The sequence below is a fragment of the Danio rerio genome, chromosome 13, assembly GCF_049306965.1.
Source record: "Danio rerio strain Tuebingen ecotype United States chromosome 13, GRCz12tu, whole genome shotgun sequence".
Taxonomy (NCBI): domain Eukaryota; kingdom Metazoa; phylum Chordata; class Actinopteri; order Cypriniformes; family Danionidae; genus Danio; species Danio rerio.
The window spans coordinates 278632-297270 of record NC_133188.1 but is presented as its reverse complement, the minus strand read 5'-3'; the positions used below and the strand labels follow the sequence as shown (position 1 = coordinate 297270).

At 38.8% G+C, this 18639-nt stretch overlaps 2 protein-coding genes across 2 annotated transcripts in view; one reads left to right on the top strand and one right to left on the bottom strand.

The window, feature by feature from the left end:
* The window catches only part of vit (vitrin), an 81132-nt gene that overhangs the window by 28511 nt on the left and 33982 nt on the right, over positions 1–18639 (top strand). The window contains exon 3 of the mRNA XM_073920423.1: positions 7408–7512. Within this exon, the coding sequence (XP_073776524.1) occupies positions 7408–7512 (105 nt within the window). The remainder of the gene's footprint in view (positions 1–7407; positions 7513–18639) is intronic.
* Positions 450–1721, bottom strand: LOC137487453 (trace amine-associated receptor 7g-like). Its single transcript, XM_068213128.2, has one exon. The coding sequence runs from the start codon at positions 1697–1699 to the stop codon at positions 698–700; it is 1002 nt and encodes a 333-aa protein (XP_068069229.1). The 5' UTR covers positions 1700–1721; the 3' UTR covers positions 450–697.

The following is an 18639-nucleotide window of genomic DNA, read 5'->3' as shown; positions in this document are numbered from 1 at the left end:
ATTTGAAAGTTTATAGGGAAAGTACTGCTTCATGGTATGAATTTGTGTAACTGGAGTGTGTGTTTTAAACAATCAAACTGAAAATACTCACTCTGAAAATTATAGGATAGACATGGGGTGATGCAGGTGAGAGTTGCAAGCTGTGATGGTGCCATTAATCACATTTACTTTGCATGTTTGACCTTACAGTACAATTTGGTTTTGTCTAATCTACAACAGAATAGATATGCTTTACATCTCTTTAAATTTATATAATTTAAAAATGTATTGCTTTTTGAGACAGAAAAAAAAACTACTGACACAATACATTCAAACTCATTGGGACTGAACGGTCAGTGCTGCTTGTGAATGCAATAATCAGGCACATCACAGAGAGCTGTAAATACATATCATTGGGATCGTTTGACATTGGTGACAAATCATAATGTCTTCTAAAATAAGCTCAAGCTATGCAATAGTTTTATTTAGAGCAGCATTGATATTGCAACATTTTCTTATTTTAACATGCATCTTCCAAAGCAGCATCACTACAGTTTTGTTGTTTTCATATATCATAAATATGTCTGCTCACAATATTCATGCTTACATACAGTATAATGTCTAACATATATTTAAAAAGAACACTTGTTTTGTCTGTTTCCATCTGATATCTGGTCTGTTTCAAGACAACTCCTTTTTTGCATGAGAGTCTAAGTGCTTATTTCTCTTCTGGGAACAGGTTAAAGTATTCTGATGAAGGCTGAAATATTTTCAGAGTCAAAATGTATTTTGCTGACAGTCTAAACCATCGATAAAACATTGCATATATAAGAGGATTCAAACAGGAATTCATGCATACAATCCAGTACATTATATTAATGATAAGAACATCATTTTCATCATGCCCGAGAGAAAGAGTAATTAAATAGTATGGCATCCAGCACAGAAGATAAACAAACACTACAATCCCTAAGGTTTTTGCTGCCTTTTTTTCTGATTTGGCCTTCTTGTCTGTGACTGCATTCATATTCTTGGCTTGATAGTGTGCTACAACACAGATTTTCACATACAAAGAAACAATAACACAGCAAGGTGCGGCAAAACAAACAAAGACATCTAATATGAGATATTCCACCTTTGCCACAAGTACACATTCTCCAACACAGGAGTGGTTTCTTTCTGGGTAAAATAGAATTTCATACACAAATATTAAAGGATATATGAAAGAAAATAACCAATTTATAGCAGTAAAAATAACAATCCTGCTGTTATTGACCTTCAGTGGATATCGTAAAGGGTCATTCACTGCAATGAACCGATCGACAGATATAATGATCAAATTACCAAGAGACGCTGTGACAACCCCATAGAGAATCAGATGAAATATGGAGCAGAACATTTCTCCAAAGTACCAGCAGGGCTCGATCAGTTTCATCCCCTGCACTGGCATGAGAATCAGTCCTGCGATCAGATCAGCCACTGCCAGAGACAGAATCAACACATTGGTCGGAGTGTGGAGCTGCTTGAAGTGTGAGATGGAGATGATCACCAACAAGTTCAGGAACACGGTGAACACTGATGTTACACCCACAAAAATGTACACCACCATGTACTCGGCTTCAGGCTTTACACTCTTCGTACAGGACAAGTTGTTGTTCGGAAAGCAGTAATGGACGGTTTGGTTCTCTGTGTTTGTCCCTCCCCAGTTTGACGTTCCCATGGTGGATCTTGGAGAGGAGAGTCTGTCTGAAGATGCTTGTCTGTTGTTAATTTTATACTCACCGAAGCTCAGTGTTCACCTCATTATCTCATGTGATTTGAATATTCAGTTTTTGACCCACCTAGTTCTATATTTGCAGACCAATCAGATCTAATCTTGTCTTTACTGTAATAAAGATTTCTCAATAGAGTGTAACAATACTGTTTGGCCCTGGTCCATTTAATAATTAGAAAACTTTAAGGGTTGTAGGGCAGCATGGTGGCTCAATGGTTAGCACTATGTCCTCATACCAAGAAGGTCCGTGGTGTGTGTGGAGTTATGGAGTGAGTCTCTCTTTGGTGAGTGATGATCACTGATAATAGTACTGAACGCTGCTGTGTTTGTGGTTTGTCTATGCACGTCAGAATTTTGGTTTTGCTTTGCGGAAAGGAGAATACAGAGACAGCCTCCTGCTGGAGCAGAAACACACGTCTTCTTGCACAGGAGCAGAACACACACTTTCGTTTCATTCAATTTGGTGTGTTCACATGCAACTTTTTGGTCGATGTGATCCAACGTGAGGCAACAACACAGTTGGGTTTCGCTGGTGCTAGTCGTGGCAATTGACTTGGTGTGTCCCGGCCCTTATGCAAAAATAATAATGATAAAAAGTCAAACAGACAAAGAGCAGCACAACGTAGTCCAGTTCACAACAGAACAGACCAGTGAGGCCAAAAGTTGGAGGTTGGATGTCCTGCCAGAATCTTTAAAACAGCTCTGGTTGACATTCTGGCAGTCAGATGACAACTGCTGTGTCAAAATTTGCAGTATTTGTGGCATTCTGCTGAGAGATCAAACTGTGCCTTTTATTCATTCATTCATTTATTCATTCATTTTCCATTCTCAGCTCCTTCTTTACCACAACGGACCGGTACATCAACCGCATTGCTGCTGCCGCTGCACCAATCCGCCTGTCAATCTCACGCTCCATCCTTCCCTCACTCCTGAACAAAACCCTGAGATACTTGAACTCCTCCACCTGGGGCAAGGACCTTCCTCCAACCTGGAGATGGCAAACCACCTTTTTCCAGTGTAGCACCATGGCCTTGACTTGGAGGTGCGGATTTTCATCCCAGCCGTGCCACACTCGACAGCTAACCGCCCCAGTGCATGCTGAAGGTCCATGTATGATGAAGCCAACAGAACAACATCATCTGCAAATGACAGAGATGAAATCTTGTGGTCCCCGAACCGGACCCTCTCCAGCCCAAGGCTGTGCCTTGAAATTCTGTCCATAAAAATTATGAATAGGATTGGTGACAAGGGGCAGCCCTGCCGGAGTCCAACATGCCCTGGAAACAAGTCTGACTTGTTGCCGGCAATGCGAACCAAACTCCTGCCCTGTTCACACAGGGATGAGACGGCCCTCAACAGATCACCTCTGACCCCATACTCCCCGAGCACCTTCCACAGAATGCCACGAGGGACACGATCGAATGCCTTCTCCAAGTCCCCAAAACACATGTGGACTGGTTGGACATACTCCAGGAACCCTCGAGCACCTTGGTGAGGGTATAGAGCTGGTCCAGTGTACCACGGCCCGGACGAAAACTGCATTGTTCCTCCTGGATCCTAGGTTCAACCATTGGCCGGATCCTCCTCTCCAGTACCCTGGCATAGACTTTCTCTGGGAGGCTGAGGAGTGTGATCCCCTATAGTTGGAGCACACCCTCCAGTTACCCAGTCCAGAGGTACTGTCCCCGACCTCCATGAGATGTTGTAAAGATGTGCCAGCCATGACAGCCCGACAATGTTTTAGAGTGGCGTATTATTGTGGCCAGCCTAATGCTCACCTGTGCAATAATCATGCTGTCTGATCAGCATCTTGATATGCACACCTGTGAGTGTGGATGATTATCTCAGCAATAGAGAAGTGCTCACTAACACAGATTTAGACAACTGTTTGAGATTAGACAATATTTGAGAGAAATAGGTCTTTTGTGTGAAGAAAAAAGGTTTAGATCAAGGGTGTTCAAACTCGGTCCTGGAGGGCCGGTGTCCTGCAGAGTTTAGCTCCAGCTTACCTCAACACACATGCATGGATGTTTCTAGAAAGCCTGATTATCTAGCCCAGGTGTGTCTGATTGGGGGATATTGCAGGACACCGGCCCTCCAGGACTGGGTTTGGGCACCCCTGGTTTAGATATTTGAGATTAGCTCATAACAAATTGGAGCAAAAACAAAAGTGTTGGATTTATATTTATATTAAGTGTATATAGTAGGAAAGTGTGTGATTTTTGTGTCAGTTTTTAATGAGATGCAGGAGTAGTAAAGCCGTACAGTGCATTTAGTGGCCAAACAGTACTTACAAAATGACCTTTGGGTTGATTTGATTTGGATTGGAATTAAATGATCACAACCTTAAGTGTTTTTTAAAAAGCCTTAGGTAATTTGGCCAGGGATTTTTACATGGGTCATTAGAGAAAATTCAGACATTCATGATCCAAATAGATGTAAAATCACCAAATACCCTTGTAAATGGTGAAAACCTCTTACATCCCACCCGAGAAATCCCGTCTGAACAGAGCTTTTGACTTTATGATTGACCATTTTCACTGCAGACAGCAAACTGAAACTGGAGTTACTGTAAAATCCACAGCATCCAGCTTCAGTGGAGAAATGTGCATTAGCTGTAGACAATGCTTCATTACCACATATTATTACAGTAACTCTAGTTTGTTTTTCACAAAGTTGAGTAAAGTTGTTGGTGTTTTGGGCTAATGGTGAATGACCCACTCCTAAGGGGACGAGATCAGAGCACACATGGATTGCATCAGCGCTGTTTATCCAACACATTTAATGAGACTTCACAACTGCTGACAAAACAGGATAATAGACTCTCCGGAGAGCTCCAGATTTTGTCAGGAACAATCTCCTTATTATTTATTTATTTATTTATTTATTTTAAACTTGACTTTAGATTTGAGCAGATTAAAGAGTTTAATAGTAGATTTTCTCATTTCTTTTGGTCAGTTTAAAGATAAGTTGCTTGTCTTCTGTATAATAATCCTAATGCAGTCCTTTTTGTACAGCATTGACCTCAGGCTAGCATTTCATTTCATTCCATTAAGTTGACATTACATGCTCACACACACATTTGATTAATTTATTTGGAATGATTAATACTAATTAAAGCAACGCAGCATCCAAATAAACATAATGATCCAGTGATGTTTCACAGGACAAGCAAGACATACAACCATTGAGTTTCTATTGTGTGGAAATATTAAAATGCATGACAAAAAACTCTTCACACTGTGTCTGAATACACCGTAACCCCTCATCCTTCAACTCAAAGCTTAATTATCACCAATCAACTGTAATACATTCTGTACAAACTCTTGCTTACTTATAAGTTTGTTACAATTTGAAGTCGCCATAAAGTAAACTGTAAAGTTATTCAGTTATCCTCCATCCACAGTTATTTAACTCATCATCGAGTCTATTTATTTGCTTATGTAAATGTGTGTGTATATATCTGTTTTTCAGTTTATTTTTATATTATAGTAAATTATATTGTATTTAAATATATATGAATACATTTTAAATTCTTTTCACACTTTCTTTAGCACATTCAAGACCGTGATCAATGTAAAATAACATGCTGATGATGGTGAAAATACATTCAAAGGTTAAAATGAAACGTTTCTGCAGTACTGTATGTTGTTAGAGTGTGTTTTCGGTCAGTGTGTGATGAATGAAATGCATGTTCTCTGGATGAGAATAGCTGACAGTGGTTTGGTGAAATAAGAGTTGTGAAATAAGAGTGTTGTGTTGAGTTTTGGAGGTGAACTGAATCTGAATTGGATGACTAATTCTCCTTAATATTGCACATGTTTCACATTTGGTGAATGGTTTGTTGTGCTTCAACTTTAAGGCATGTCTGTGTGTCTCTTCTGCTTGACTGTGTTTCTCATCAGTCTTGTTTCTAACAGTATCTTTTAACAGTAATCTATATTTTAATAGTGCTTACAAGACATAAATAATAGTGTGTACATAATAAAAGTCCCTCTGGATGCATCAGAGATGATCTACTTTTGGACACCAGGGTAAATGCCACATCGGGGAGGGTCAAATTTAACATGAAAAAAAAAACAGGAATGTTGTGCTCAACACCTCATCTCCTGGCCCAAAGGCTGGACAGGTTTGAGATTCCTGCGCTTCACATTCCTATATAATGAGGGTTAGGGTTCAGGTTAAGCTCAGAGCTGACTGCTGCTCATTCAACATGCGGGAGGCTTTCTGACGTACACATTTATGAAGCTCCACCAATACAGAAGAGCTAGAGATTCACCAAATATGAACATCATTCATCATTCATTTTCTTTTCAACTTAGTCTCTTTATTTATCAGGGGTCGCCACAGCGGAATGAACCACTAACTATTCCAGCATATGTTTTACGTAGCGGATGCCCCTCCAGCTGCAACCAAGTACTGGGAAACACCCATGCACACTCATTCACACACACACTCATACACTACGGCCAGTGTAGTTGATCAGTTCCCCTATAGCGCATGTGTTTGGACTGTGGGGAAAACCAGAGCACCCGGAGGAAACCCACGCCAACACGGGGAAAACATGCAAACTCCACACAGAAATGCAAACTGACCAGGGACTCAAACCAATGACCTTCTTGCTGTGAGGCCACTGTGCTAACCACTAAGTCACTGTGTACCCCTAAATATGAAAATATATATTTAAAAAATAATTTTGAAATGGATAAGATTCCTAACCAAAGTGTGATCTTGACATTACATATGTAAATATCAAATATTATACATGACATGAGATTCAACACATATGCACTGGCAGCAGTATATATGTCAAATGTTTAAATATGTTTTTGACATGTATTTTAAAATGCAGAAATGTATTTATTACTCATATATTTCAATCCTTGTGATTTCCATGTGGGCAGTGATTAAAAATGAGAAACATTTCAAATATTAATATTTCATTTTGCCTAATCTTTCTTCAAATGAGCATGCTTATGATGAACCAGAACTGCTCAACAATAACATGTGCAATTATAGAGACCTGACATGTCTGCAAATTTAACTTGTGTGTGTTTGTGTGTGTAGCTTGTCTTTCTTACATTTTAAGGACTGAATGTCCCCACAAGTATAGCTATACCAGTCAATTTTGACTTAGTGATAATTAATTATAAAATATATAGAACATTTTGAAAGATGATTGGTCATTTCTGAGCCAGGTCTTTTATTTATTACATGAAAATGTTGGTCTATGTGTTTTCTTGTACTTTCAGACTTGGTCATTTTTCCTTTACTGGCAGATTTCAGAACTCAAAGTGCTGGACATGTAGTTATTGTGATATTTAATCTTATAGATAAATAAACTGGGGAATACATTAAATGTAAATGGTATAACTTCTATTTTAAATATAGAACAGAGATTTGGTTCATAACAGAACTTAACAGAATCCTGCTTTTTTCTTGCAGTTTCACTCTGTAGCTTCAGCTTTACTATTTATTTGAAACTGAATTGGAAAGTGGAGAACTGCATTACTGATGTCTAGATCATGGTCAAATTAGATTCTTTGGTAATACGTAATTTGACATGTTTACATAATTTGTCCTGTATTTGTAGAGTCAGTATTGTTATGATAGTTGTGTTTGTCTCTGGTGAAACGGAGACTTTTATTTTGCAGATGTTCCAGCTGTTCATCCGACATTACTGCAGATTGTCACCAGAGGGCAGCACCACCCCTTCCGAGCCTGCGCACACACAACACAATGTGAAACAGGTAAACAAGGTAAAACACTCACTTTTATACACGAGATGTACATTTGATCATTTTACATTTACAAATAGTTTTTTTAAAGCACACAAAGCAATCTGAGAACTCAGCCAAACACACACACACACACACACACACACACACACATATATATATATATATATATATATATATATATATATATATATATATATATATATATATATATATATATATATATATATATATATATGACTTTACATAAAACCACCAAGCTCTTTTTGTTTTGTTGCTGTGTTGAGTTGTGTTTGATTTTTGAATAAGGGGGTTATGCCTGGAATACTAAATCACCATTGTAATTTGGAGTGTAAAAAACATGTATTTTGTGTGTAACTAAAAAAAGAAAGAACATTATTCAGTTCTATATAATAATATATAATAAGCTCCCCACAAAATTATATTACAGTAGATACTGTAGTGTTTTTGAACTATACTGAGGAACTTGTGATGTTCTACAGTTGCTACGGTAACAACAACTATAGTAATTAATCAGTCCTGGTGATTCTACAGTTGCTATGGTAACAACAACTATAGTAATTGATCTGTTGTGGTGATTCTACTGTTGCTATGGTAACAACAACAACTATAGTCATTGATGTGATGTAGTGATTCTACAGTTGTTATAGTAACACAACAACTACAGTAATTAATCTATTTTGATTGTACAGTTGCTATGGTAACACACAATTCCTGTAATATAAACAAATGAGCCAGTACTGTAGTTTTCTACAGTGTATATTACACTACAGTACACCACAGTTTACTACAGTAAAACTAAAGTATACTACAGTATTTATTTCAGTTGATCAGTTCACTATAGTCAACACTACAGTATGCTGGAGCATTCATCAACAAGTTAAAAATACTATAACACATAGTTTATTACACTTTACTATAGTATGGTTCTAAATCACTATTAATAATATCCTCATGTGTGTACTGGATTTATGAACAGGATTTATGAACACATTTCTGATGGTTTAACTATCGCCACCGTGCTGATTTACTTGTTTTAATGCAGGCAGAACTAACTTGTAACTTGTTAACATTCTGTGGACATGATGCGGCTAGTTTACCTGTCCGCGAGTCAAAGGGCTAACGCTGGAAATAAATCAGCCTGTCTAGACTAAGATTAACTACAGCCAGCGGCTATTCCAGAAAACATCTTCACTGTCTAACCTGGATGAATATCCTCTGAATAAATGAACAAACTCAACGATTTGAGCTCCACAAACTGAGACGACTTTCAGTGTGTGTGTTTACAATATCAGAATGATGAGCATAAGCTGGTTGTTTATTATTAGCGCACAGCAGACTCAGGTTATGCACTATATTATATGATGTACAGTCATACAGTTATTATTATGCAGTTATAAAATATCTTATTATCTTATTATAGCAGTGTATAAAGCCCTTGTTAAGGTTTATTTTGTACCTAATGTCTACTTTCCCAAGAAACTGCTGGGTTACAGAAGATAACTGCATGGGCTGAGGTGAGGTGCAGGGGTGGGTTTAGGGATAATAGCTAGCTATTAGCCAGTTTACAGTTTAATGAGCATAAGTGCCCAGTGGTTACTCAAGAAACTAGCCTGTTAAATGAAGCACTCCTGCAAATGCTTATTCTGTCTTACAGCTCATACCTAAAACACATATTTATATGTGTTTTATTTATTTGGACTATTTATAATGAGCTATTTACTTTTCATTATTTTTTACTTCACATTTTAAAATTATTTTAAATTTTTATCTCAACATATTTGCATCTTATCTTGGTGCAAATACACTCTAAAAAGTTATTTATTTAACCCAATGGTTGAGTTCAAATTATTTGGTGCTTTTTTTGGGTTATTTTTAACCTTTTTGGGGGTTATTTATTTATAACTCAAGCAGTTGGGTTAAATGTTTGGTGCTTTGTTGTTGTTGTTTTTTTACTTTTATTGTTTTATTTATTCAATAATTCAGCCAGTTGGGTTAAATTTCAATAGTCAACTGATTTAACTGACACAAACAGCTGTATTGTTATGCTTAAGTAATGTTGTTTTTGTTTTATAAAGTTTATTTAAGCTCTAACGCAATAATGTTGTTATTTTTTTTGTCAAATTACCTCTCCGTGTCGTCTTTTTATATCCATTTCACCAGCACTCCTAATTATTAATGACACAAACGTGCGCTTCATAGCTGATCTATATTAAACATATAGAAGCGTTTAGGTGTCTGGAACTTAAAATGTAACGGAAATAAAGCATTGTTAATATTCTTGAAAACTGTATGTTATTTATTTACACAGCCATACATATAAAAATAATAGTAGTACTAGTAATAATGGCATAGTAAATAATATGGGTATGAAAAAAAACATTTAATCAAAATAACCCAGTGTATCGGGTTAAATTATATAAGGGTTTAAATAACTCTTGTGCTATATTAACCTATAGTTGGGTTATATGTTGGTGTATTTTTAACCCAATTATTAGAGAATGAAGTAAGTAATTGATAAATGTATTGATGCTTTATAATCACTTTACTTGATAAACAGTAAAATCTGAATATTTGGAGTGTAAAGACATATTTTGTGCTACAATTAACTGTCTACAAAATCATTAAATGTTAAACTTTTACATTTTTTAAAGTGAGTGACTTTATCCACATTATATCAGTCTAGATATTCTTCAAGACACTAGTGTTCAGCTAAAAGTGACATTTAAAGGCTTCTCTAGGGTAATTAGGCAAGTCCTAATAACATTGACCCTAATATATGTAAAAACCAGCCAATGTAATGTAATCCAGCCAAACTGAAAGAAACTAGATGACCTTCAGAAGACAAACATAATAGAAATCACTCTAGAAATTGTCTTTACTTTTTTTGAATAGCTCTCGACAAAGATTAGAAAAATTACAAATAAATTCATAAGACTGCGAATCATTCTGCATGCAATATGCAACATATTCTGTGCATGCTTTTATTACAACATTGATTTAATAATGCTGTAATTTTAATATATTGATTTAATAAATATGATTTAATACGCCCCCCCAGCATTAAACAGACGTGTTTCTACATTAATCAGAGCCACACATTTAGCTTTGAGCTCAGACGATTGTGTTAGATGTGTAATAATACATGTTAAAGTGATTACTGTGATGCATGTGTTTGTAAATAACTGTAATTGTCAAAAATCCACAATATGTGTGGAATGTTCTTCTCATGCCACCCGAAAAACATCTGGCGAGGACTTTATCTCCAGCTTCACGAGTATTTGAACTACACTGAGTTGAGTTAATAATCAGAATACAGTCAGTTAAATAGACCAACAAAGACCGTTCATATGTCTAATATACAGTTAATGTCAGAGTTATCAATTTGTTTATTTTTTCCCCAGTTTCTGTTTAGTGGAGAGCAGATTTCCTCAACACATCTCTAATCATAACAGTGTTAATAACTCATCTCTAATAACTGATGTGTTTCCTCTTCTTCGTGATGACAGCTCATAATATTAGTCTAGATCTTCTTCAAGACACTAGTGTTCAGCTTACAGTGACATGTAAAGGCTTCACTAGGGTAATTAGGGTAAAGTTAGGGTAATTAGGCAAGTCATTGTATAACAGTGGTTTGCTCTGGAGACAATCCAACACTAATATTGCTGAAGGGGCCAATAATATTGAGCTTAACATGGGTTTAAAACTATTAACTATTAACTATTGCTTTTATTCTAGCCCAAATAAAACAAATAAGACTTTCTCCAGAAGAACAAGTATTAGAGGAAATACTGTGAACAACTTCTGAATCTGTTCAACATCATGTAGAAAATTCTTAAAAATATAAAACAAAATCACTGGTATATGAATGATGCATGTGTGTGTGTGTGTGTGTGTGTGTGTGTGTGTGTGTGTGTGTGTGTGTGTGTGTTTGTTCAAATTGCCAATAAGCATATAAAATTCCAAATAAGGCCCACAGGATTAATTGGACCAGATGAGAACACAAACTGTGGGCCAGAATAAAAGCAGACTGTGGCCCAGTGTGTGTTCTGGTTTGGCTTGGCTCACAGATGGCATCACTAATGCTTACATGTGGTCAAGAGCTGGTAAACATGAGCAGACCACCGACTGCCATCATCACGTGTGGCACACGGGCCCGAGAGAGGTGTTGGGTTAAAAGGAATGACAATATTGCATAAATGTGTTGAGTTCTGTTTTATTTGTACTGTTCTTGGCTGGCGTACAGCATTGCAAATCAAGACGCAGATGTGCTGTAAAAAATGTCAATCGAGTTTTGTGTCAGGACAACCTAAATGAACTGAGTTAGCTTTTCAGTTCACACTCATACACTACGGCCAGTGTAGTTGATCAGTTCCCCTATAGCGCATGTGTTTGGACTGTGGGGGAAACCGGAGCACCCGGAGGAAACCCACACCAACATGGGGAGAACATGCAAACTCCACACAGAAACACCAACTGACCCAGCCGGGACTTGAGTGCTGTGAGGCCATACTGCTAACCACTGAGCTGCCATGCCACCTACCCTGAATTATTTTAGGAAACTGGAGGAGGAGTTGGGGTGGATGGGGGCGATTCCTCAAGATGAAGATGACTAAGATAAGGAAATCTGATCATTTATGTGTGTTTTGGATTTATCTGATTGGTAAATCATGTGTTAGCTAATGCGGGACCGGCCATGGTCAAATATAAGCGCGTGATCCTCTCGAAATTAGCTTATAGATGAACTCACAGAATAATCTGCCAATGGAGGAAGACAAATAATCTTGCTTCTCTTTTAAATAGCATTATTTCTCTTCCAGAATTGTCAGATTATTCTGCTTGTTTTAATGAGGAACTCACTTTAGTTTCTGAAAACAACACTATATATTCTAATAATCTCGAAAATGCTTCTTGATGTAATCATTTGTGGATGTTTCGACTAGAATCAAGACAAAGCCTTCAGCATATTTCTGCAGTGAGCTTGTTGAATTCTTCCCTCAGTCCCTGGAGCTGAGGAAGGTAAATGCGAGAAGTGTTAGTTAGCCAGATAAACGGCGGTGTGGGTCAGGGGTTTCGCCCGCAGCGCAGGCTGTCTGAAACACTGCAGTTCTGCACTTTACATCCAGAGAATTGCAGGATTTGAGCTTCAGGCAAGTGTTAAAACAAGGCCCACAGTGTGAGCGAGTGGATCCACAGGCGTCGAGTTACCGCTGGAAAGCTGAAATCACAGAGCGCTTCAGTGTTCGTCTGGAGTTTGTGTGAAAGCATTTAAAGACGGCACTACTTCATCTGTTTACCTTCATTTTCTCCCTCAGAATGAACTCTGAGGTGATTACTGACAACCAAAACATCCAGAAATAACACACACACACACACACACACACACACACACACACACACACACACACACACACACACACACACACACACAGACACACACACACACACACACACACACACACACACACACGTGGCTTTGTGCAGCACTCCACATGCTCGGCCTGTTGTATGCACATAAAAAAAAACGCTTTTCTTACTTTGAGTTTTTGTCTTGCTTCAAGTTTAAATATGTAAAACTTCTGAAATCAAGTAGCATTTTCTAGACAAGCAAATAATCTAGTGTTGTTTTCAGCAATAATGAGACAAAATGAAGCGAGTTTCTCCTTAAAGCAAGCACAATCTGACAGTAAGGGAAGTGAAATGCACCAGTTTTTCCTTTCGACATAATATTATTTCACTTTTCCCATTGTCAGATTATTATCAGTAGACTCTCAGGCTGAGGTTGGGGTTAGTGTTAGTTGACATGTACTTGTAGTTTCTTATAGTCGGTTAAATGTCTGTTTAGCAGCAGTATCAGCAGATATTAAGCAGACAGTCTACTAATACTCAAATGGAGCATCAAAAATAAAGTGTTACTGAAATAATGTAGGCGAGGCAGTGGCGCAGTAGGTAGTGCTGTCGCCTCACAGCAAGAAGGTCGCTGGTTCGAGCCTCGGCTCAGTTAGCGTTTCTGTGTGGAGTTTGCATGTTCTCCCCGAGTTGGTGTGGGTTTCCTCCGGGTGCTCCGGTTTCCCCCACAGTCCAAACACATGCGCTATAGGGGAATTGGGTAGGCTAAATTGTCCAAAGTGTATGAGTGTGTGTGTGGATGTTTCCCAGAGAGGGGTTGTGGCTGGAAGGGCATCCGCTGCGTGAAAAAAAAAAAAAATTTACATAAGTCCATTCATTTAAATCATTTGGTTGCAGGCAGGCGGTTCATTCCGATGTGGCGACCCCGAATTAATAAAGGGACTAAGCCTAAAAGAAAATGAATATCCAATATCTTTTATCCAATCGCTTTGGATAAAAGCGTTTGCTAAATGACTAAATGAATGAATGAATGAATGAATGAATGGTTGCAGGCACCAATGCAGACATTCACCCACCGTCCTCCCCACCACCACTGGGTTAGCCCTGTCCAGGGGGGAAGGCTCCGCCCCTGCCTTTGTCCTCGGCAGATGTAGCTGGATCTAAAAGCTTCCAAATCAATCTACAGACGGGGCCTCCGCCAAAGAAATCCTGTGTTTTGATGAAGAATACTCTTATCAAACAATACTCATCAACAAATGTAATTCAGTATCATGATCATCTCGCTGGTCTTTCTGGCAGAACTGGTGTTCTTTTGCTGGTTTCCATGTGCTCTGTGCCACACCCTCATTTGTTTTCAATGGTTGCCCTTATTAGTTGGCATGGCGATTGATTAATTGTCTCCTCCCCTTTTTTACCCGGATCAGCCTTGTGTTTATGAGCTGCTGTGCTGCATGGTTCATTATTTCCCCAGTGTTCTCTGACTCTGTTACCCTGCTCTCCTTCGGTTCTTGAGTTTGTCTTTGTCTTGTTTGGTTAGTGAAAGTTTCTCCTGCATGTGGATCCTCCTCTCTGCTATAGATAACAGAAGAATTATTTAACACACCAAAAGTGCATGTCTGAACTCATTCTGTCCTGTGCTGTTAGTGGATTACTCATGTCTGATTATCATCAGCTCTGCTTGTTTGGGGTCTAATTTTGACTCCTGATGGTGATTATAGAAAACAAGCCGCCTGTTTTCCTGCTCCACGCCAGTCTGTGCTTTAACAGAGTTCTGCTTCTGTTTATGTGCTGGGTTTAGTAAATCAGCTTGCATGAAAGCCCTTAAGCAACCCTTAGTAAACACTCAGAATGCAGGAAAAGGTTAATTATTAAAAATGATCTAGAGGTGCGTCTCAAATTGCAAACTTCAGCACTGTTCTATATGGTTTTGTTGTATAAATAGTGTAAGGAGTGGTGCATTCACACCGGAAATTCTGAGAATAATGCCACGGTCACACTAGAGTTTGTGCATGCCAAATTCAGCCGTACGGCTCTGCGACAAAAAGGGACGGGATTAAACAAGATGATTAGACATTTAAACAAGCGAGCCATTGGTTCAAGGTCAGAGTTCACCAAGCTTGAACTGTCCACCGCAGTGAACTGCTAAACTTTTTCCGTATGAATGGAAGTCTATGGGGAGAAAAGTGCCGTGCGACCGCAGCTTAAGTGCACTTTAAATACTCCAATGATGCACTTGTTTAACCGTTAAAATTAAGTACGTCATGCTGAACACTCACACTTTTGCTCATGTAGCAGAAGGGGCGGAGTTACAGCTGAAGGGGCGGGGCTACGTTGTGAAGGGGAGGGGCTATTGGACACTGATGTTGAATTTCTATGTTTACTGTGGATTGTGCAAGCTAAACTCTATTACATACGTGATTATGCTGATGGTAAATGCAGTCGTACTCATGATAGGTATTATTTCATCTAGCGATTGTTCCTGCATCTGCATACCGCTGCTTTACTGGTGATACTTCTTTTCTCCTCTTCTGTGTGTCTCTTTGGATAAGTGTGTCTGCTATATAATCAGCCTCAGACTCTGATGCAGCGTTTGTTCTGTAACTCCTTCACAATCGTGGCCTGTTTATAGCGCTCTGCTTTAAAATGAGCTGTGTGCATACAGGAGTCTGGCTAATTGAAGCCATGCTGAAGAGATGAAACTTAATCTGTCTGTTTCCCTTTCCTCTGGCTTTCAGAGTCGGTGTGGAGGTCAAAAGCTGCACGCAGTCGTATATGAGCAGGAGGTTGTTTTCAGGTAGTAATATGGGTTCTTTATCTTTGGGCCGGCTACAGTCAGTGGATGAAGAAAAAGACCTTTTACTGGAGAGCTTTTATCAGCAGTGCTGTAAACGTGACTGACTGCTTTCAGAAAGTCTCTCCATACACACCAGACATTTTACAACAAACACTCAATAATAATATTTATTATGTTTATTGTAATTTAAGGGGCGGCACAGTGGCTCAGTGGTCAGCACTGTGACCTCACAGCAAGAAGGTCGCTGGTTTGAGTCTCGGCTGGACCAGTTGACATTTCTGTGTGGAGTTTGCATGTTCTCCCTGTGTCGGCGTGGGTTTCCTCCGGGTGCTCCGGTTTCCCCCACAGTCTAAACACATGCATAGTGGAACAGGGTAAGCTAAATTGTCCGTAGTGCATGTGTGTGAATGAGTGTGTATGGGTGTTTCCCAGTACTGGGTTTCAGCTGAAAGCTGGATAAGTTGGCGGTTCATTCCGCTGTGGCAACCACAGATTAAAGAAGGGACTAAGCTGAAAATAAAGTAAATGAATGAATATTCCAATATCTATGGTTAATAATTATATTTATATCTTGATTTTAAAGATTTAAAGCGCATTATAGGATATGTTTAGATGTTAGTTCATCATTGACGGATGATTATTGATAGTGGCATTGGAATATTGCTGCTCTCTGCTGATTTAAAGTGCTTTTTTATCCTCATTTGGTTGAAAGCATCTGCAAAATGAATAAATGTGCATGTTTGTGTTGAAAGTAAGTAATGAATAAAGTAACAAAAGTAAGTAAAGAAGTTAAGTAACAATATTTGTGTTACTTTAAAAAAATGCAATGCGAGTTACTTTAATGAATTAGCTTTAAAAAAAAGAATGGCTGAATTGAAATGAGCATGGTGATGTTGAATCCCGCACTGATGAGGGAATGCAGGAGCAGACAGACAGCAGCATGACATCAGTTCTGTAGCACTTCTACAATGTAGATTGTGTTAAAGCAGCTTAACATGGAAGATTATAGTGAAATAAAACAGAGTCAGTCCAGTTTTCAGAGTTAATTTCTCTGTAAAATAGTTTACTCTCTTGGGTAAAATAGTCTCAATCACACTGATTACTGCACTAATGAGACTAACAGCAGCAAACACACTGCAGTAAACTGTCATTCATCTGTATATACGGCATCAGGAAGCTCTCAGAAGATGACATTATCTGACAGTATTAGTTTTTGATGTGTCTTTTAAAGATGAATGAAGGTTATAGCGTGTGTTGTTCATTGCAGAGCTCCTCTATTAAAGATAAAACCCCTGCAAGTTCTGAAAGAGATCAAGCCTCAGCAAAGCTGAGATACAGTAACTCAAAAGTAGCGTGCAGCATTACTGACCACATAACACCACTACTTCCTTTTTTTGAGAATAACTCAATATTGTAAGTCATTACATTGTGAAGTAACTTTCCCCAACTTTCCCCATGCTTGAGCCGTGTTTCTGCAGCCGTTCAGCCGTCTCTCATCCTGCTTATTATTCAGGGAAATCGTCAGCATTGTCCTCATTCTTAGTTTGGAATGTGAGCCGCCTTTTGGCTTATTTTCCTGCTTAATGCCTGTTCTGCAGTGCGATACGCTCGCCTTGTGAGAGAGCTCTGTTTGCTGAACCTTGGAAAAAACAGGGTGCGGGGAATAATAACAGGGCGATATCCTCCTCATACACACTCACTGCTTCATTCCGGACAGCTCCAGAATCAGGGAAATTATGGACGATTTCAATCAGGAGCATTTGTGGACAGTGTTATACTGAGAGAGAGTGAAGTGTGTGTGTGTGTGTGTGTGTGTGTGTGTGTGTGTGTGTGTGTGTGTGTGTGTGTGTGTGTGTGTGTGTGTGTGTGTGTGTGTGTGTGTGTGTGTGTGTGTGTGTGTGTGTGTGTGTGCAAACTTTGTATTCCCTGTGTTGTGGGGAATACAAATGTCCCCACAAGTATAGCAATACCAGTACATATTGACTTAATGGGGACCTTTTTTCAGTCCTGATGAGGGAAAGGGCTGATTAATCAGACAGAATGAAGGATTGTGAAGATGTGACAGTGCAGAGTGTGTGCTGTGAGGGTTGAGTTTAGGAGAGAATATACAGCCCGTACAGTACAAACATCACTACAGCTGTGAGTGTGTGTTTATTTATGCGTAAGAATTAGTGTGTGTGTGTGTGTGTGTACAGTATGTGTTTATGTGAGTGTGTGTTTGTGAGTGTATGTGTTTGTTTATGTATGTGCGTGTATGTGAATATGCATGTGAGTGTGTGTGTTTGTGTGTTTATGTATATGTACATTATATTTATGTGACTATGAGTGTGAATGTGTGTGTGTGTGTGTGTGTGTGTGTGTGTGTGAGTGAGAGAGAGAGAGAGTCAGGCATGTAGGAAGCATTAGCAGGTTCCTCCATCAACATGACGGGACACGACCAGCTACAGCAGGGCTGAATTAGACTGAGAGCTGCACCTGAGTGTCCGTGTACTCCAGCGGGACGCCGCTCAGCAGGAGACACACACTCACACACAAATACAGGCACACAGCCTTCTGGGAGAAAACATGTCTTCATTACAGGACTCTGCTAACAGCTACAGGCAACATAGTTAATGGCTATATATACATATAATCAATTACTATAGCTGTTGTGTTACCATAGCAACTGTAGAATCCCCACAACAGATTCATTACTATAGTGGTTGTTACCATAGCAACTGTAGAACCACTACTACAGATCAATCACTGTAGTTTTTGTTACCATAGCAACTGTACAATTAATGTAATTGTTGTGTTACCATAGCAACTGTAGAAGAACCACAATAGATTAATTACTATAGTTGTTACCGTGTGTGTGTGTGTGTGTGTGTGTGTGTGTGTGTGTGTGTGTGTGATACCCTGATGTGATCAAACTCTGCGTTGCGTAGGTGTATATGTAGTGAGTGTTTGTTTGTCTTATCCAGTGTATAGATGTACATGTCAGT